At 42.2% G+C, this 22,129-nt stretch overlaps 1 protein-coding gene across 4 annotated transcripts in view; it reads right to left on the bottom strand.

Annotated features, from left to right (window-relative positions):
* Positions 1-2,404: 2,404 nt before the first annotated feature.
* Styk1 (serine/threonine/tyrosine kinase 1) overlaps positions 2,405-22,129 on the bottom strand; it is a 36,063-nt gene continuing 16,338 nt past the window's right edge. For all 4 annotated transcript variants that reach the window (XM_055610969.1, XM_055610962.1, XM_055610953.1 and 1 more), the window contains exons 2-10: positions 16,198-16,350; positions 15,691-15,825; positions 14,181-14,450; positions 13,105-13,286; positions 10,279-10,362; positions 8,010-8,224; positions 6,129-6,169; positions 5,410-5,506; positions 2,405-4,278 (exon numbers count right to left, since the gene is read on the bottom strand). In XM_055610969.1, the coding sequence (XP_055466944.1) occupies positions 4,074-4,278; positions 5,410-5,506; positions 6,129-6,169; positions 8,010-8,224; positions 10,279-10,362; positions 13,105-13,286; positions 14,181-14,450; positions 15,691-15,825; positions 16,198-16,261 (1,293 nt within the window). In that variant the 5' untranslated portion in view covers positions 16,262-16,350 and the 3' untranslated portion in view covers positions 2,405-4,073. The remainder of the gene's footprint in view (positions 4,279-5,409; positions 5,507-6,128; positions 6,170-8,009; positions 8,225-10,278; positions 10,363-13,104; positions 13,287-14,180; positions 14,451-15,690; positions 15,826-16,197; positions 16,351-22,129) is intronic.

The following is a 22,129-nucleotide window of genomic DNA, read 5'->3' as shown; positions in this document are numbered from 1 at the left end:
AATACAGTGATCAACTTTGCCAAACACAGAACAGAGAAAATTAAATAACGTATATATGTGCTTTGAAATCTATGCAACATGAGTTTTAACAAGGAGTTCCTATGTGCCAGAACAGATGGGCATTAGCAATAAAGCAATACAGCCAGTTACACCTTCAGAATAAAGAGAAAGCAAACATGTAAGACAAGCGTCAGCACAAGGAAGCAATTGGTATAGTAAACAATATATGAAATAAAGCATCTCTGTATGAAAAGGGCAAGTGATTTTATTGTAGATGGAGTTAGCAAGGGGAGCACTGAGGAAGATTTATAAAAGCTTTTTGATTAGTAAATTCTGTGAATGCCCAGCAGTATAGACAAGCATTTCAGGCAAAAGGATGACCTAAATAAAGTCATGGATGGTGTGAATATGTATATTTGGAGAAAACCAATAAACACAACTTCTACACTTGAAATCAATAAGTAGCTAAAATGTAGGGTTCAAGAAACTGGAGTAACTGTCAAGGCAAGTTTGGGCAGGTTCTTGTTGGTCATCTGAATAGTTATGTAATTGTTATAAAATTTACTCCTGTGGTTGGGTGGTAGGTTGCTATTTAGAAAAATACATTAGCAACATAAATCACTGCGCCTTTTGTTCCCCCACTCTTCCATAAGACACCCTGTGCTCTGCCCACAGTTTGGTTGTGAGTCTCGGTATCTGCTTCAATCCCCTGGTCAGTGGAGTATTTCAAGGGACATTTATGGCAGGCTCCAGTCCTTTTCCCTCTCTTCAGCTGCTTCTGGTGTCTATTCTACTTACACTTCTGAATGACAATTAAGCATCCTCCCTAGGATGCGCCTTGTTACTTAGCTTCTTTAGGTCTGTGGATTGTAGTGTGGTTTCACTGTAGCATATGGCTAATACCCACTTATAAGTGAGTATATACCATGTGTGTCTTTCTGTTTCTGGGATACCTCACTCGGGATGATCTTTTCCAGGTCCATCCATTTGCCTGCAAATTTCATGATGCCCTTGTTTTTAACAGCTGAATAGTATCCCCCTGGGTAGATGTACCAGTTTCTTTATCCATTCTTCAGTTAAGAGACATCTGAATTGTTTCCAGTTTCTGGCTATTATGAATAAAGCTGCTGTGAATGTAGTTGAGCAAATGAGGAACAGGAGCCCCACAAGAAGACCAACAGAGCCAACAAATCTGAGCCCAGAAAGGCCTGCAGAGACTGATGCATGATCAAGAACCACGCATTAAAAAGACTAGACCCCTGCTCAGATGTAGCCAATAGGCAGCTCAGTCTCCACATGGTTTCCCTAGTAAGGGAAGCAGGGGCTGTCTCCGATATGAACACTGCAACGGAAAGTGAGACTTGGTTTAATGTGCAGTATTTGTTGATAATCTTTCCACTCGTGTTTTTTCAATTGTGTTGGTGATGAATCAAGTTCATTTTGGTGTGTGTGTGCACGTGCGTGTGTGTGGTTTGGGGAGAGGGGTTTGAAGCATGGTCTCATGTAGCCTACCTGGCCTTAAATTCACCTGTGTAACCTATTCTGGCCTTAAATTCCTAACCTCCTTGCATTCACATCGAAAGTGGTGCTATTACAAGTGTGCACCACCACAACTGTCATTTTCCTTGCAGTTGTTAATGTTTTAAATGATCATCAGGGCTTTTTTGTGCTTACATAATTCTTTTGAGCTCTTTTTATGTCTCTTCTACCTATCTACATCTTTTTCCCTATCTAAAGTGACCCAGTAATTCCCTTTTCCAATTTTCTGAAAGACTCTCTAACCTTTTTTAATATTTTTAACCAATATTCAAATAAGGAAATGCTTCACAAAACTTGCTCCAGTTAACAGCTGGGAGGCAACAATAGGATCCCTTCCTTCTTCCTTCTCTCACCAGCCCATGTAAATCCTGCCTACCCACTGTGGCACCCCACAGCATCAGGAAACATCCCTCATGTAACTGACTCGTCATGCCTACATCAAGATTTCAGTTGATGCAATTGTGTCAGTTTTCAGCTGCTGGTCATCTACTCTACTATATCGCTCCTCGTCCTTCCCAAGGTACCAGGATGTTCTTGTAAAGTCACGGGATCATTTCGGGAAAGAGAATTGCCCTCACTGTGATATTTACAGTGTTTTGAAATTGTAAGAGACTATCCGCAGCAGTGAAAACATCACACAAACATGATAGGTCAAGACCAATGTAAAGAACTTCCCTGTGGGTATGGGTCCTGGGTTCAGGTCTCAGTGCTGGAAAATAAACAAAATATGGTGTCAGCTTAATCGTGGTTCTCGTACCATTATATAATCTTTAGACATTTTATGCTCTGTACTATTATTACAGGACAGGAGTCTCTTCTTGGCCACAGTAGATATTATGCTTTTAGGAAGAAAAAATAAGAAATGTTCAGAGTTAGAAAAGGGGAAAAAGAAACATTTATTGAGAACATATTATGTGCAACATATTATACAAATATGTATTTTCATTCACCCTCACACCAACTCTGTAAGGCAATCTTCTCATTGTGCACACAAAGAATCTTTTTTTAGACAATGTAGGCTCTTTAACTTTCCTATTAAAACTAAGTTCCATTTACTTTCTTTTGTCCTCCCTAGTGTAGAGATTTGGGCAGCTATACCCCATGAAAGTCTACCTCGAGTCAAGGAATACTAATTTAATGGATGTTTCTCAGTGTCTCGATGGATGGTTGGAAAGCAGAAGCTGACACCCATCCCTATCAGATTACTTCTCTGTACCGCTGAATGACCATCTTGGGTTTTTAAGTCTTCTTGCTTGGTTTCCATACTTTCTATTTGTTATCCATACATGTATACACACATACACACACACACACACACACACACACACATACACACACACATAGATACACAGACACACACTTCATCACTGGTTCTAACTTTGGTTCTTTGGGTTTATTCTCCTTAGTCTTACAGGAACTAGCAAGCAAATGTAATGAACAATGTTCTTAATCATGAAATGACTCCTGCTTCTAATTAAACTTAGTACAAACAGGGTCCACCTATCTCAGAGTTCAATAAAAGGAGATTCTTGTATCTACATTCAATGAAAAACTCAGAATTATTTCTCGTAATTATGCTCCAGCTCTTCAAGAAGGGACTAGTACTGAATAACATCTATGTTTCCTCAATATTAAGTTCCTCACTAGAAGGAACAAGACTTCTCCTTGAAGGAGATCTTGATCCACCTTACATTGCTCAGCAAAAATAATCTTGAAATATTCTTTCTCATGAATCCCCATGTTTGGTTTCTATCCCTTCATTCCCTTCTGATTTATTTGAACCGTTTAATATTTTAGATTTAAAAGGAATGTTTCAGTAGTAAACCAACCTTGGGTGGGTGGGACCAGCCCTTTTGCCCTATCCCTCAAGTAATTATTGCAGATTTCAAAAACCTCCTTTGGGCTATTCAAGATCTCTGGCAGGGAAGGAAGCCTTTTTAAGAAAATGGTTTAAACAGTTTGAAATGTTGTGTCTCACTTCATTTTGGTGACAGCTGATATCTGGCTGTCCTTTTTATACTGGAAAGTGAGAACTTTCCCTACTGTGTTTGATAAACATTATCAAGGTTCAATTGCCAAGAATGTGTTGTCTAAAATGCCTGTTTAGGTTTCAAGGATGGAACACCACCCTTTACTTGGTTTTAAGTATGTATAGAATGTTATGATAGGACATATTCACAATGGTGGTCAGATGTGGAAATGGGGGGAGACAAAAATATACATGTGAAAACCCCAGGATTTTAATAAAAATAAATAAAATATTAAAAACCTCCATTGGAATGAGACTGCCCACCACTTATACTCAGGCCCTGGACTGGAAAGCAAACAGATTTCTGATGATTCTTTGCTTGAGAGTACATGTGTATAGAGGTAGAGCCTCATTCAGCAGCATTTCATATTTACAGGAAAATGTAGTATCGGGAAAGGTGCGGGATCCATGTCCTTTTCCTCCCTGTGTGGCTCATAGTATGTTCCTTCGCTGTGTTCTTGAAGGAACTCATTCCCGCCCATGTAGTCACTTGTCTGGGGCATCGTCAAAGGACACTATAGCTGTAGGAAAGGCTCTCCTCACTGACGCCAGCCACATCTGCATACAGTTCAGGCACCACTAACTCTGGCACTTGCAGCACAGCCTTGTCATTCGCAGATCTAGAGGCGGCTTCTAGGCGCATGCGTAGCTCTCCAAGTAAGGGACGGCTGTCCTCACTCCAGCACCAACAGCTCTTCATGATGTTGTACCTGAGGGGACAGCAGAGATGGATGAAAAGAACACAGCTCCTCTTCAACAATATAAAAGCCCACAGTTCTCTGATCTTTCTGCCCTGTCTCCCATTGTATTTCCATATAGTACTCTACCGTTCTCTTTATATCAAGTCCCTCAACATTCTATTAGTGTGTTTTCTTTTTACAGTAGAATGTTGCAGATTTTTTTCGGACTACAAAGTGACAGAAGAGCTCTGCCTTTTCCCATGCAATACAATTGACTAATAGGGCTAGGAGTGAATTCTCTGTTCCATTCTATGGCATGAGGGGTAGAGGTTTTTGGTTTTTGTTTTGTTTAAGTTTATTTATTTTAAGTATATGAGAGCTCCATCTGCATGTACACCTGCATGCCAGAAGAGGGCATCAGATTCCCAGTATACACAGTTGGAAGCCAATGTGTGGTTGCTAAGAATTGAACTCAGGACCTCCGGAAGAGCAGACAGTGTTCTTAAACACTGAGCCATCTCTCCAGTCCCTAGGGGTAGAGCTTTTAATCAATCTCAAGTTTGAACTATCTTCTCAGATGACAGTTAGGTTTTTTAAGGTCAGGCACAGTGTCTGAAGCCTTCTTCTAGAAGCAAAACTTAGGTTTCTAATAGAGTCCTTGGTGGTAGCCTCAAAACTCTATGTGCAGATGTGTGTATGTATGCATATATGATAAGTATACATACATGACACATCTACAGCTTAAGACTGAGCTGTCCCCCACAGGCCATGTTTTAAGTGCTTGATCCCTAGCTTGTTGCAGAAGGGGAATGCTTCTAAAAGTTATAGCCGTCTTAATTCCAGCCTTTGTGCCCCTGGTCCACAACTATGTGAACTGTCTTTGTGCTCCTGCAAGCCATAGGCTGTTCACCATAATGGAACTGTGGAAAAAACAAACAGTCAACCTTTCTTCCCTGCAGCAGTTTCTGTTGGGTGTTTTGTCACAACAACTAGCAAAGTGACGGATACAGCAGCTGGGCAGAAGTGGTTTTGGTTTGCCTCATGTTTCATTTATGGCTGGGCATTAGCACATGGTCTGAGGCACACTGGAAAGGGTGTGGTTAATGGGGAGCAAAACTTGATTTGAAATTACAGAAGCTCAAGCCTTTAAGAAGCTCTTACATGGTATGTGTGCAGCTGCTGGGTCTCTTCATAATTTTACTTCTCTGAAGATACTGTAGGATGCCAGTGGGAGGGACTTCAGGGTATGGCGGTGCCCCTGTCAATACGGAAAACATGAGAGCAGCAAGAGGCCTTCTAAACATGAAGTGACAATAACACCAATCTCCACTGACCTGAGACAACAGCCCTTAAAACATAACCATGGGGACATACTGTATATAGTACAGTTGCTCCTGCTGACTGTGTAAGGAGGCAGTAGATTGCAGAAGAGGTGTTTTGGAAAAGAAAGGTAATGTTCGGAAATTCTGAGTTTTAAGGAAGATAAATAAATCAGGGCAAATAAGAGCTGCCTTCCACTCCTCAGGACACAGAAGGAGCCACAGTTTCCCAATTGAATGGATTAATGAACTTGAAAATTTTTATGTTTATATGAGATTGCTATTGGAACCATCCTCTGGGTTTGAAAACATCCTATAGAGTTGGTATGGTTTTTTTTTTTGGGGGGGGGGGGGGAAATGGAGAGCTAAAGAAAGTCTAGGAATATCTAGGAGAGGGAAAGAGAAGAAAGGGGGTGATCATTTTAGTGGACTTCAGAGGAATGAGGCTAGAATGCATGTCAGCCCAGTGCAAACTTCCATCCTGGAAACACTTGCTCAGGGGCTACATCATCCACCTTCCAAATAAGCAAGCTTTATTCTTTGCCAGGAGGTCATACTTACCTAGAGTCACCATCTCATAAAGCAGGATCCCAAAGGACCAACTGTAAGAGAAACAAAGCCGCCCTCTTAATTTCTACCTTTATCTTTTCTAAAGAGAGTTCACTCTAACATCAGAAAGAGATGAAAGACTCGGGGAGGGCTGAGTTGCTTAACAGAGTTATTAGAGAACATTCCTGTCCATGGCCTTCAGATTCTAATCCCTTTAAGGGCTGTGTCTATGCCCCCTCTTCATAATACATGTTCGCTACTGTTATTAGCATATGTGTGAGTGTGCAGAGGCAGGCAGATTTCTGTGATCTCAAAGTCAGCCAGTTCCAGGATAGCCAGGGCTATGTAATCATTAGAGCTGCTTTTCAGACAAGAAATGTGTATATATATATATATATATATATATATATATATATATATATATATGTACATATATATGTATTTATATATATATATATGGGCATGGTGGCATACAAGGGTAACCTCTGCATTTGGAAAGTGAAGGCAAAAGGATCATGGCTTATGGGCTGTATTTGCATGGTCAAGACCCATCACAAAATGTAGATTTTCCTCCTTCAAAAATCTGATAAATAAATATTCATGCAAAAGTTTTCAGGTCAAGTGATTAGGGAGTGAAAAGAGCTGTAAGTGTTGTTTTTATTTCCTCGTGAGGGTATGAGATCAGAGCCATTCCCAAGCCTTTCTAGCTCTTTCTGAACTCTTGCTGGCTGGTTCAACTCAGCTGTTCTGACACAAACGCTTCTCCAAGCTGACTGATCCCAACTGGCTTCTTTTGCCTTCTGTATGAATTGCTCTACCTGGCCTCAAAGTAATTCTGGCAATATGTTTTAATCTTCTGGCTCCTTCTCATTTTCTGGCTCATTCTGTCTTCACCTGTTTCTAGCTTGTTCTCTCTGCAACCTGTCTTGGTAAAATTGTCCCAGTTTTAAAAAAAACAAAACAAAACAAAAAAAAAAAAAACTTCCCTCTCTCTCCCCATATAGCTCTTATACTTTCTTTTCTGTCTTCTCATGAGAGTTGGGTTTATCCTGTCTCTGACTCATTCTGTCTAATCCTTCTCTGATTCATCACTTTGTCTACCCCTCAATTACATGTCACCTTCAAACATGGCTGCTTTCTTCTATAAACTAACCTCACCTTCATTGTTTGGGATTAAAGACGGGTACTAAGGGCGTGTGTATATTCCAGCCAGATCATACTGTAATCCAGAGTTTGTCTGAATTACAGCAGATCATTCAGGCTAAGGTCTTTGGATGAGATTCCTTGCCAGAGCAGCCATATTGCTGGGTTCCTCTACAGATAGCACAGTGGTTAAGAGCACTTGCTGTTCCCGAAGAGGACCTGGGTTCATTGCTAGCACATAAATGATGGCTCACAGCTTCCTATAACTCCAGTCATGGGGATCTGGAACTCCCCTCTGCCTACCAAGAGCTCATGTACATACTTGGTGCACATAAACTAATGCAGGAACAAGCACATAAATAAGTCAATATTTTTAAAATTATTGACTAGAAACATGCATGAACATTTCATTTAAAGTTCTTCATTTCCTGGCTCGTTAGTGGAACCATGCCCTAAAATTTAAAGCAAGGCTAAAAGCTAGTCCTCCAATATTGATTTGAATAATATTTTCACTTTTTTTTTTCCTTTCTAATGAAAGTTGCTAATCGAATTCACATGAACTACTGGTGGAAGCATTTAAAAAGAGATTAGAGGCAGATGGCAAGCTTTTTTTTTTTTTCTTTGCTTGAGATTATGTCTGACTTTAAGTAGAGATCTCATTTGCAGACATAACTGGCTACAAGCGCAGTAATATTCAGGAGGAAACACCAGGCCACAAAGAGAAGAAGTGAAAGAGCAGGCACAACATACATATCTCCTCTGATGCTTGCAGGTCTCAGGAGGAGCCTTTCCGGAGCGAGCCACTTGAGGGGGATAGTGCTGGCGCGAGCGGTGGAGATGGCCCCATGAGCGTGGACTTCATAAGCCAGGCCCAGTCGGCAGAGTTTGGCAGTCAGGTCACTTTGGATCAAGATGTTTCTGGCGGCTACATCCCCATGAAACAGATGTTTCTCCTGCAGGAATTCCTATCAGCATAAGATCAAAAGTAATCAGCCTTCTGAAGGTCAAAGTTCAGAGATAAGACAGTCCTAGGTGGCCTTTAAAAGACAAGGGTGTTCTCTCCAAGCACTCTTGTTAACTAATGAGATCATTTCCAAAGCAGGGTAAGAGACTGGAGCTTTTCACCATATGTTTAGGGTTGGCAAACTCAGTGAATAAACCAAATGTTACTAACACAAGAATTTCACTCTAATGCTTAGGATGGATCCTGGTTCTTCCTGAAGGCTAGGTCAGCACTCTGCTCTGTGCTATATGCCCAGCCCTAACGCTGGACTCTGAGAGCAAAATCACACACTCTGTGTCAACTTTAGTCCCTCTTGATTGTACTTTCCCTTCCGATGGTACTCAGGACGATTCTGGAATGGATACCAGGACGCACTGTAAAGCTGAAAGCCATGTCATAAATTTATATGGATGTTCACATCATCTCAATCTGTTCTTATAACTAGATGAGGTTAAGCAAGTATCTTTAAGGCAAATCCAGGGGAACAGAGAAGACCTCACATGCATTACTCATCGGGTGGTTATGACCACAGCAGGTCTCTTAACTCAGAAAGTGGTACAGGCCCTACCAATCCACTAATAGTCCTTAAGCCAGGCTCCAAATTCTCTGAAAGCTTATACAAATAAACTTTAAGGCCTTTAGCCCTGATTTACTAACCCACCATCTAGGGAGAGAAAGGTTGTGATTGTATTATAAAGCATGAAAGGATTCTGGTTAGAGGAGGCAGGTGAGAATCAAGGTGGCTGTTGGTGCCTGCTGGGTCACCTCCTCTGTCGTGAAGACACTCAAGCTGTGTGGAAAACGGGGAAACCTGTGCATGATGGAAGAGCCAGAGATCTGGGGCTCTGGTTACCAACCACAGAACAAGGACATTTAGAGGGTTAAAGTGATAGTTTCCAGCCACCGATAAAGAAAGACACCATGACTAGAAGTTTTCTGTCTCTTGGGAAATTTAAGAACAGGGAAATTAATTATGATGAGCAGAATTAAGGAAATTATACTATAGTTAGAAGAATGTACCAAATGTAAGGTCATTAACGGTAACAACAGAAAGCGTGGCCTTGCTTTGTGGCTGCATCAGCTTGATCAGATTGCCCCTGTAGGACACCCCTGCCCTTTGATCCCAGAGGCCAGATCGGCTGAAGCTCACAGCTGACCAACACTAGGACCACACCCTCCAGGAAGCACAGATAACCGCTGTGAGGCCTTCTCTCCCCATCCCATGGGAGCTTCAACCAGAACTGCTTCTCTTTTCTCCCATCACTTCCTTTCGATTCTTGTTGTTGGTTTGTTTTGTTTTGTTTTGTTTTTCCTCTACTTCCGATAGGCCAGGCATGCAGCTCCTGCCTAGCAAGAGTTCAGTTGCCAGTACCATTATCACACACAGAAAGAGTCCCTTTAGGCCCTGATACATTTCACATATTGTGGTACCAAAATACAGTAAAGCTGAAAACCATAGCTTCACAGACCCTTGATTTCTCTATAGAGATAATTCACTTGAAATATGTCCAGATAATTTCACAGGCATAGTGATATAAACTTCCTGAGTGGTTCTGGTAGAGGTAAATCTTTTATTCTGAAATCTCTTCTCCTTGTTATTTTTCAAAGTTTATATAATATACATATATTACATCACATCTATTATCAAAGCAAGTCTCCCACCAAACACAATCTAGTTTGTCTTGTTCTTCAGGTATGAATCTGCATACTTCATCTTTCACCTGCTTACTTTCTCCCTTCATATCTCCTCCATCTTGTCCCCCCTTTCACATGTACACAGTCCTCCTACTTCATTGTATCAATCCTAAACTGTCTTCTACCTGGAATGCCTGATGCTCCACTGTATTACCTAAATGATTTCATAAATAAGGGATTGAAAAACAAACTGTGAGTGAATAATCTTCCTCTAACTGTCTGTCTTTAAAATATATCCCCCATTTAGAACTGTCAACGCAGCATAAAATACTAGGCTGATAGGAAAATCCTGCCATCAGTTTCCATGTATGCTTGTCTTACCAGGGCCAAAAGGACCTGCTTTCCAATGTGGTATATCTGTTTTTCTGTGAGATCATACAGCAGGCCATCCATGGTCATCACATCCTAGAGAGGAAAGGAAATGCGTAAAAGTGACTTGAGCATATTTTATTTTTTAAAATTCTGAAATGCTGATATCAAAACTAAGAACAACATAATAATACAGGGATTAAGAGTCAATAAGACAGGAGCTGGAGCCATGGCTCAGTGGGTGAGGGAGCTTGTCACCAAGACTGATGACCCGAGTTCCCTCCCAGCATCCACATGGTGGAGGCAAAGAACTCCCAACAAGTTGTCCTCTGACTTCCATGTGTCTCTCTTACCCACCTCTCCCTTCTTTTCACACAGACACAAACACACACACACTTAAATGAAATAAAAAAAGATATATTTATGTCTCTTTTATGTGTGTGAATATTTGCCTGCACGTATGTATGTGCACCTCATGCATTTCTTGGAGGACAGAAAATCGTATTTTGGCGGGGGGGGGGGGGGGCTAGAGTTAAAGATCATTATGAGCCTTCATGTAGGTGCTGGGAACTGAACCCTGGTCCTCTGTAAGAACAGGAGACACTCTCAGTTGCTGAGTCATTTTTCTATACCCTGAAGCATATTTAAGTGAGAGACAAATACTCGATATGTTTAGAGGGATGTGGTTCCCTGAACTGCAAAAATGCAAAGAAAGCTGGTGAACAGGAGGCAAGAATAAGAAGCAGGGATGACACTCTCCAGTGAATCACGCAGCAGTTTCTCTGGGGCTGTGTGTGCAGATAGGCACATGTTAATGCAGCCATACAGAAAGCTTCCATGGGCCAATCTCCCTGTTAAAAACTTGGAATTCAAAAGTCAAGAAAATATATATTTATTTTAACAAGTTCAAATCACAAAAAAAAAAAAGAAAGAAAGAAACGGAGAAAATGCACTATTTGCAGCTTCTCATCTGTGCTGGATAGGCGTTGCCTTCGAGATTTAACTGAATGCCAGATGTGTGAACTAGAATCAGGAGATTGCAAGTAAATAAATGGCTACAGATGGTAAGTGCCACAGGGGAAATGTGCAGCAGCTATCAGAGCACGTGACATCAAAAGGAAGAAGAAAGCCCCCTCAACGAAAGAGGGCGATGGGAACACGAAGGATATGTGAGCATCAGGTGCATGAAACTTTTCACGTGTGAGAAGAGCCGACGGAAATGCTCTGAAACAGAAAAGATGGACGCTCTGAAGAATGCAAAGTTGCTTCTTGATGAGAGCACAGAACTGGGGGCAGATGAGCAATCTCTTGAAAGGTTCTGAACTCATTCACATCACAGGGTGAAAGACTTCAGTCAATAGGCACCTTTTCACACACACACACACACACACACACACACACACTCCCCGTTGTGTGAAGATTGTCCTCTGTGAGAGTTCAGGTAATCGCGAGCTGGCTCACAAGCTCACAAGGGACACTGGTGTCTTCAGCTCTTCAGGGAGGAACATTTAGAGAACTAAGAATAGCATTATTATTAATTTTGGTTTTTAACAGGTTGTTACTTTTGAGATTCTGAAACAATTACATCATTTGGCCATTCTCTTACCTCTCTCTAAACCTTCTTATTTTTACCTCAGAGCCTCCTTTTCTTTCATTGTTGTTATATATGTGTGTATACATATATATGTATGTACGTACACACATACAACTCACTCATTCTGTATGTTACTGAATGTGTATGTTTTCAGGGCTGACCATTTGGCACTCTGTAACCATTGATATGTTCTTCCCTTATTATTCTATTTTAAAAGGAAATCCATTAGAATATAAAAAAAATGCTCATAAGTTTCTGAAGATTTTGACACACAAACTCTTACAGCCGACTATCAGCTATGGCACACTAGGATGCTCTTACAGAATGGAAAATACACTTAGTAGAACAACAGAATAATCATTCTTACTGGGAGTAGTATATCCTTATGTCATTATCGTTTTTAACAGCTACCATCTTGATTGCTTATTAAGTACCAAATACTGTTATTTTTTTTACATACATAATGTTTCGGACAGTTTATGATAATTTATAAAATTTATAAAACTAGGGATCAAAATTAATTTTCCAAGCCAGGCATGAATGCACATGCTTTTAGTCCTGGCATTTGGGAGGCAGAGACAGGCAGTTTAATGCCAGTCTGGTCTACAAAGCAAGTTCCAGGTCAGCCAAGGCTACATAGAGAAACCCTGTCTTAAATAATGGCAAAACCAAAACAAAAAAAAAAAAAACCAAACTTGCTAAAGTCACAAAGTCAGGTGGCAGGCACAAGAACCAGTCTTTAGACGTACATACACTGCCTAACAAGACAGTGACCAGCCACATGTGTCTATTTCAACTCACAGTGTGTAAGTTTGCACAAAATAAAATGTTCACTTTCTGGTTTTCCTGCCGTATGTCAGGTATTTAATAGTCACGCATGACTTGTGGCTAATTGTGACCAGACAGATAGTCTGGGTCTCATGTAGCTGAGGTTGTGTAGTTGGGAATGACCTTGAACTCAAGATCTTCCCCTGTGCTGGAATTATAGGTACATGCCACCACACACAGTGTTACCCTGATCAAACCCAGGGCTCACGCTAGACAAGCATTCTACCAACTGAGCCACACCCCCAGCCCCCAGCCATGCGATAATTGTTTCACATTTACATTGTGGTAGATTAATTCAAAAGTGATAATCATTTCACCCTTGTACTGTCTGCATATTTTGTCGTGTGTGGTGTTAACCGACCCGTGAAGAGGGAATCAAAGCGTTCCCCTGCGAGTGCAGGTTCTCCGCTGCTCACCCTGCGGCAGGTCCAGAGAAAGCTGAGCAGGTCTCCTGGGACGACATCCTCCAGCACCATGAGGAGGGGCAGCCTTTCCGTGCAACAGCCTTCCAGCTGGACCAGGTTCCTGTGTTTCCCCAGGTACTGATAGAACTGGATTCGCCCTACGAAGTCCTGGACCTCCTGGAGTCCAGTTGGGTCTATGAAAAACAGAAGGGTAGGGTCAGGGAACAGTCAAGTAGAACTGCTGAGTAGGAGGCAAGGAGCAAAAGACATGTACAAGTGGTGACATTCGAGGCCCCTCATGGAAGAGGTACCAACAGTGCAAAAGCGCAGTCAGAAAGGGAGCAGAAGAGGGACCGTCTAGAAGAGAGTGATGCTTAGTCATTGATCCTTCAACAGAAATGACAGAGAGTCACGGTTCTTACAACAGGACAGGTTTTTACCTCTCTGAATAGACAGTGTGCTGTTCATATTACAACCACACTGCTTTCGATGGACATTCTTGCTTATGTTTAGCTCTTCCTTCTTTTATGTTCTGTGTATCCAGTGCAAGTTGTGTAGAGAGAGAGAGAAAGAGAAAGGGAAGGAAAGGAAAGAGACGTGGTGTCAAGAAAGGGCTTAAGGGCCAGAAAGATGGTGAAAGCAGGTCACCAGTGACATGGAAGCCTGATGACTTTCAGTCATCATGGAAGGAGAGGACCAACATCTCAGAGTTAACCTCTGACCTCATAGTTGTGGAGCAGGCACCTGTACATGCACACACACATACAAAATAATTAATTTATAATTAATATCGAAAAGGTATCAAACAGTAAAGAACAATGAAGAAACAATGTCGTAATTCTAGGCCCAGTAGCATCTACTATCTCTATAGTAGATAGAGTAGATCTACAGTAGATTACTCTACGGGCTTCAGTAGGCAAGGGTGAACTAGAGATCTAAAGACTCCGGAGGACTAACTTTGCACCAGCACAACTGTAAGTATATGTTCTGATATGCATCTTAATGTTTGCAGTTCCAGTTAACATTTACAGGAATGGGCTCACAGCAGGGAAGCAAAAAGGGAAGGAAAGTTGGTCCTCTTACTTCACCTTCTAAAGCCTTGAGGACAACACTCCTTGGCTTAGCATGATCTCCAGTGGTCATCCTGGTACGATAGAGGGTCCCACACCTGCCATTGTAGATCTGCTCGAGATCCACGTCTGACAGTTGTTCCCTGGGCACCTGCAGCTTAGCCAGGGGAGGCGCGACCGCTCGTAGAAAGCTCTCCACTGAGGTCTCCTTAAGTGGCACCAGCACCTTTTCTCCTTGCTCTGTTGCCTCCTGGCTTGGGCCCCTGGATGCAGGTACAGAGGCAGTGCCTAGAACAAAGAGATAATGTCCACCAGCTGTCCCCTGCCCTGGGGACACCAGAAAAGCAGACAGAACCAACTGGCCAGGAAAATTTCTCTATTACTAACACAAGGACAACTTCTGATGCTTCTCAATGAATGAATACCAACACTGAGCTTTCACAATAGTCAAATAATTTCATTACTTGTAGAAAAACTAAAGACGAAACCTCTGAAAGTGGTCAGATTTCTTTTTTTATGTTCTTCTTTACCATCCTTGGGATTACTGTCAGTGTTCCCCATGAGTGTAGCACAGAGACTAGACAGTTCTGAAAAAAAAATCCACACTGCAGGTACCAAAAGGTGGTGGTCACTGGCAGCAGACCTAGCCTTTAAGTCAGTCATATGCCTTCAATTCTGGAAGGTATAGGACTCTTTCTTCAGTTTGCCCTCAAAAGTGAACTCTTTCTTTATTTCCATGAATCTTAGTCAAAAGATCTTCTGAGACAGTCTCTCATCCTTGGCTACCTTTCCTCTTGGCTAAGAAAGTTTCCTTCTTAGATTTCCAATCATTTGTTAATCATTCAACCTGTTCAGTAAGTATCACCGTACACTATGCACTGTCCGAGTTGAGGCTAGGCACACTTCAGAGCTGCCTAAGATTAGTTTCCAATCCTAAGACATATAGCATTAGGAACGGATGAGGCAGTGTGCTGGGGGGAGGGGGGGGAATAACAAAAGAGGTACTATTTTATCTATAGATGTCAAAAAATGCCTTTCAGATATGATAACGTTTAATAAAGGCCTAGAAGCAATTACAGAACAAACCATGATGACCCTGTAGCAGATGGAACAAGGTACCAAGAGGAAGGTACAGGTAGGATGTTTAAGAAGCAGCAAGGAAGGCAGTGCAGATGGAGTCAAGCAGGATGGAGGACAAATGTGGGAAGCAGAGCCAGAGATGCCATATCGTACAAGGCCATGGGAAGGACCTTGTTATCTTCTGTTCTATGGAACACAAGAACCCATTGGAGGGTTTTAAGCCATGTGAACTTAGAGACCAATCAAGACCTTTGTGAATCATTCTGAGTTGCCAAGGGGAACTAGATCACTATAGAGGGAGGGTACATTATAAAGAAAGCCACTGGGAATGAAAGATGTTGAATGGCTTGGCTTTATAATTTGTAAGATCTTACTATAAGTTGGCTTACTATTTTGTTTAAATTGATCTTCCCTGAACCTATGCCTAGCCCTAGAGTTTGAGCCTTACCTCGGTGTCCAGGGCGCTGCCTCTGGGATCTCTGTCCTCTGATAAAAAGCCACAGGATGATTGCAAGAAAAATAAGGAAGCCACCAACCAGTAGAGCTGGAACAATGATTATTTCATACTGCTGTGCCTGGACAACTGTGTAGGCCACAAACAGGAAAAGAAGTAAGAAGCCTAGCACAGTTTCCCTACCCACCATGCCTCAGCACTCCTGATTTCCCCTCAGTCCCTTCAACAGAGGGCCAGAGATGGCAACTTCAACTGGATACTAACCCTGTGTTTTAGACCATTGAAGATAATTTTTTTTCTATCTTGACCTCTGATTGGCATATATCCCTTATCCCATAAAAATGATGCTCGGGGGGCCCCTATTCATTTTCATCACCACCTTTATTTCCACTAGAAATGAAACCAGCACCCCCTCAGCCCACCCCCTACCTAGAAACACCCAGAACCCAGTCCCCGTTGTTCTAGCGTCAGGTAACAGGCAGCTACGGTGTCTGCATTTACCACACAGCTTGTCACTGAGACTGCACTCCAACAGTGTCCGGCTCAGGTGACCCTTCTCTCCCATCGCCACAGGGCCAGCCTCCTCCGCTAGGCCCCCAGCGGATGCACGGAGCACAGCCACAGTGCGGTCGGATTCCCAAGAACTGTGTTATTCTAGGAAAAAAAAAAAAAAAACATGTAGAAATTTAAATACACCTATGAATCTCTAGTTGCTAAGCACACAGTGTCCTTTCTGAGCCACCCACTTTGCTCACCTGTCTGGAATTCAGGCTGAGGGAACAGTCATTCTTTTCCTGTGGCATCCTACCTTCTCTCTTATACAGCTTTTCAGCCTTGATCCCTTCATTTCATTGTTACTAAAATTATTTTAAAGGCACCCTCGACTTCCGGAACCAGGCAGAAGTAGTGACCCAAAGCTTTATCCTGACCACTGACCACTGCTAGAGTCCTGAAGCATGTTAAATTCCTTTCAGCTGCATGTCATATTTTTCGATGCATAACATTTCGTTCTACCTTTATTCAGGCAATGAGTAAATATTTAGCAAATGTCTAGAGAGATGATTCCTGCTTTTGCCTGGCTATTCTGAGACACCCACACCCTCAGAAGAAATGAGTAGACATCATTTATCAATAAAAGCTACTTAATCTCTCAGCTCTCAAAGCTTGTCTAGACCTTCTCTACACCCAGCAGACGTACTCAAACAAACTCACATTCTAAACCAGGTCATAGAAAGTGTCCCTATACAAAGAGCCACTTTTTATTTTTCTAATTCCTTTAAATAGAAAGGAAATACATCTCTATGTAAACATGTTTCAAACGCAGGGCGGGGGAGGTGACTCATTCTGTAAAGTGCTTAGCTGTCACTGCCTGAGGACCCAACTCTGGATCCCTGGCACTCAGTTTGCATCTCTCTGGAATCCCAGCACTCCTAGGTAAGAGGCAGAGAAAGGAGAGCCTCGAAAGCCTGCAGGCCTGCTAACCTGTGCACCCTGCAGGAAAAACAACAAACAGAGCCTGGAACAAAAGGCCTGACCCCGAGAATGTCCTCCACAGCAATGCGGTGGCATGCAGGCACTCACACACAAAGACAAAATCATACCGTAAAATGTTACATAGCATAAAAATGCTTCCCACTCCAGTTACCATTTTTTTTTTCCAAATAGATTAGTTACTGGTTTCCTGTTGGAGGTTCTTTTTATTAATAATATAGTTTGTTCTATGAAAGTTTCATACAAGTATATAATGAATTCTGGTTCTCTCCCATAACACACACACACACACACACACACACACGCATGCACACTTATTTCCCTCCTGCCCCTGCCAGCACCCTATCTTCCTTATAAAACACTTTCCTTTGTTTATTAGTTTATTGGGTTTTTTGCTTGTTGGTTTTGGTTTTCAGTGCCCCACGTGGTTTAACTAGGGCCACCTGTGTGATGCTGAATCACCAGCGGGTCTGCAACTATGTGCTTCACCTCCCGCTCTGCTAAAAATCTGTTAGTTGATAACAGATCAGCAGTAAGTGCCTAGTGCGGCTGCTCGTAGGCACAGCTGCTGTGACTGAGCAGGCTCTTTCCCTAACCACCCCAACAACTCCGGAAAAGCCACACACCTTCTAAGTGACACCTTCAGACCTGCTTCTTTCTGAACGGTTCCCACTCTTCCACATGTCTAGCAGCTTACCCTGTGCCCTTGCTTAGAGATGTGGTGGCCCCAGGGTCCTGCATCCTACCCCTTTAATTCTGACTGCTCTGAAACCAAACATGGTGATTTAACCAGCCTAGGCCTCCTATCGTTACACAGTGAGTTTTAGCATTTTTGCTAATGATCAAAGTGTTAATTATTGAAGCAAGGACTCTCTGCCCTCCCCCCACACACACACACAAAACAAAACAAACATAAGAAATCTCCTAGCTCCTGTCTCACATCTCCTCACTTTTCCCTGCCCCAGGAGCAGGTACTGTGGATCACGATTAAGTAACTCAGAAGGGAGACAGGTGTGCGGCCAGCTAACCAGAGGCGGGCAGATGGTGAAAAATTACATGCAAGAGAGGGAAACTGAGCAGGCAATCCCAGTGTTCAGGAGGCTCTCTTTGAGTCTGAGGCCACCCTTTTCCAGTTAGTGAGTTACAGGCAGTCAGGACTACAAAGAGAGACTGTGGTGGGACGGCAGGTAGGGGGGAATATTTTTTTTGTTGTGAGTTTGCAATTTATGAAGCCAGTGAACAATTAGACAGCAAAGAGAAAAGCAATTCAAAAAACTTCCACCCTTCCAAGACCTCAGGACAGGAAAGGTCCTGGTGACCTTAGGAGAAACTGCACCCAGCAGGTGGAGTGAAGGAGAAGGCCCTGAAACTAACCCTGAGCTCAGCTGGGTGCTCTGAGCCTGTATGAAACTGTCTCAAGGCCTAGGCGTTCTTGTTTTCATTTCCTCTTGCTTCCTTTTCAGGGCCTTATCAGATGTAAGTAATTACTTTTGTTCAGGGAGCAGCCTGTTGAACGAGTTTGGCTCTCTGGTGAGTAGGTGCTAGGAATACAATCTTGCTACACTGTACAAGTGGGGGGGAAAAAAAAAGTCGGTTGGCAGCCAGCTCAGACTGAGCTCTGCCCAGAAACCAAACTGCACGCCCACTAACACATACTGAAAGAAGTAACCTGAAGACTTTGTGCGCAGACCCCACACTGAGCTGGCCATGGACAAACACACCTTCCGTCAGTGACCCAAGCCCACCCTTCTTTCCCCATGCCAGAATATACAGAACCTTACGACACCATATCGCCTTCATGTCTATTTCCTAAGCCAGGTTCTCAGCATGGCTTCTTATCTCTAATAGTTTAAGGAAACTAGGATTGTTAATACCCAGTCAGCCAATGAACCTAAATGCTGGAGTGAAAAAGCAATGACTTTGTCTATTGGTCTGTATCAATCTGGGAAAAGGTATGCTTTAGTGCCCAAATCTCTGGGATGGTTCTTTTCCACAGTTAAAATCTGCCTTATCTAAAAGAATACTATAGCTAACATTTATACTTATAAACATGATAAATATATTAAATTAATTCATTATACTAATATATCTTGGTATACTATTCTTAAGTGTTGAAGTCCTGAGCCCCATAGCCCATAACCACTAACAACTCCTTAGATCCCATGTAGCATCTATCTACAGGGGGAGGTAGGTCACTTGGGTGCCTGAGAAGAACATTAATGGATTAATAATATAATTGAAATTATAAATATATTAAAACCATATTTATAACCACACTATATTATTAGTTACACAAATTTCCTGTCTTGCAAAAAAAAATGTAGCATGGCTACAGCCTCTCTTATATTGTCTGCAAAACTGTTAAGAATGTGAAACATTAGCCCAAAGTTAGTGCCATGAATAACAAAATGCATGCATTGGGATCATGGGGCTCTAACAGCTGTGAAGTTCTTTATTATGATCCCATTTGACAGTTGCAAAATACGTTTGTATATCGCTTGCCTACAGTTTGCATGTATCTGTACCTGCCGAATCTCCAGGCAGGGTTCTACCTGAAACAACTGTACTGCCTCACCAGCGGGTTGTTATTCCTCAATCTCTCTCCTCTCAGCTCCTTCAGTATCTTGATTTTCCTATAAAAGGTTTAATTTCCCCAATGTGTTGAGAATCCATCGCACAGTGACCAAGAAGACACAGGAGGGGAATGAGAATGAAAGGTGAGTGGAGGCCAAAATTAGTTGCAAGACAACATTCCTGAGGCTACGGAAGCTAGTGATAATTAGAATTTAACTAAATATCAACACTAACTCTCAAACTGCTACACGAATTCACCACACAATCACAAACCACAGGGCGTTTTCTGCACCTGTTTCAATGCATCAGTGGTATTGCAACAGTAACACAACCCTTGCTCCTGACTTGTCCCAGACGCAAACGCCAATCCTCCCACAAGTTTCCAGAAGAAACTTTTCCCACCAAAGCACAGTCAAGTATAGGACTTTGAAAATCAAACCTATCCAGGTGGAACAAAGCCCCTGTGTGTGTGCTGTCGAAACTTCCCTGGAATGCTATCTGATCCTGTTCCACTGAGACACGAGTCTGTCTGTCTGTAGTTTTGTTCCCAAGCTGAGCATCTGTATAACAGACCTTGCGGATCTACCAGCAAAATGGTTTTCAGAGATCCAAGTGGCACACCTCTTCAGTAAAATAAGGGGTCAAAAAGTTATTAGTGGTTATGGGCTATGGGGCAGAAGACTTGATTCCTTTAAGTGAGAGGAAAAAAATATGGAAGAGGGAGTCCAGGCTGCAAGCGTCTATTTTACTTTCTGAATCACTAACTACCCTTCTCTCTTTTCTCCTCCCAAACTATCCAAAAAGAAAGCTCACTTAACTGAACTGCCATGGGCTACATCTGTGCAGGGGTGCCTTATCAGGCCACAGAAGATGACAATGCAGCCACTTCTGATGAGAACTGATAGACTAAGATCAGAAAGAAGGAGAGGAAGACCTCCCCTATCAGTGGACTTGGGGAGGGAGGGAGGGATAGGGAGGGGAGGAGGGAGAGGCTTATGGGGGATACAAAATGAATAAAGTGTAATTAATAAAAGTTAAATAAAAAATTTTTAAAAAAGCAAGCTCACTTGCTAGAGTGAATACACTCAGGTAGCAGTAAAAGTGAGAACTGATCAGATCCAGAAGAATTCAGTATAACATATGTCCAACATCCTAAACAACAAGCTTTCCTTCCTGATTTCAGATCTTGTGTACCAATCAAATATAACATGCATGGTAGTCTCTTCCATGCCAAAGAGGATAGACAGAGACTGAGACATAGCTTACCAGTGATGGATTCTTTAATTAGCCTCATGAATAAATGGCAAAGCAAGGTTTCATATCTAGGCCCAGATCTCTAATTTATAAACCCAATGGTCTTTAAACTACTGCATATATGTGTGTCTGTATAGCGTGTATGTGTGTCTGTTTATGTGTGCATGTATGTGTGTGCACACACATACACACACACGTAAATACCATTCTCTTGAACAAAGCAGACAGTGACGAGAAGGAATTAGATCAGAATACAAAAATATCATGGAAACCACAAGGCTAAAATAAAATTTTGCTGACAAATACTCCCTTATTTGGAAGAAACTTTTAAATGTTGTTTCGGTTCTTACAGGGACATGGATGATGTCTACATATCTGTCTTCTATTTTGAAAATAAAGGTTAAAAAAAAACACTGTTTTTTCATTACTCATCACTTACACAACTTGCTTGTTTCCTGGCTTTGTTGTCTTGAGTCTCTCTCTTTCTCTCTCTCTCTCAATTTTATTTCTATCATCTACTTTTTGAGTGTTAGGACTCAGTTCTTAGGTAATCTTTTCATGTGCATACTAGCCAAGAAGGAATCATTATCCAAAGGGATGGGCACTTCTCTCATGCTCAGACTCAGCCTTTCTCCCATAGCAAACCTGTGAGACACAAGACAAAAAGATGGCAGCAGAGATGTCCTGGGGAGGCAGGCCCATGCAGACCTACCCTTAGGTCTCCGATACCCTCTGATGTGAGGAGATACGTAGGTAAGGGGACCACTTGCCCTGTTCTCCTCTGGAGGTGTGATTAGGATTGTTCTGACATTCTCCCTGTTCCAACTTCCAGACACCTGGGGCCAAAAATGAACTTAGAAACCCCACAAAAAGAAGCAGAGGAGGAGGAAGAAGAAGAAAAGAAAAACCTGTTTGAACATTAATCTTTTGATACAAGGCTTGTTATCAGCTTTCAAATGCCTGAAGACCTGTGATGTAAAGCAGAGGAGAGAAGCCCCGATTTACAAGCTGATGCCTCAGGACAGTTGACCTTGTAAAGCAGCAAAGTGCTCATTAAGTCAGATAATCTGCAAAGCATCAAGGTAAGCTCATAGATGTCAACAGCAACAGAGTT

The sequence above is a fragment of the Psammomys obesus genome, unplaced genomic scaffold, assembly GCF_907164565.1.
Source record: "Psammomys obesus unplaced genomic scaffold, mPsaObe1.curated_primary_1811, whole genome shotgun sequence".
NCBI lineage: Eukaryota > Metazoa > Chordata > Mammalia > Rodentia > Muridae > Psammomys > Psammomys obesus.
This window is presented reverse-complemented; position numbering and strand designations above follow the sequence as displayed.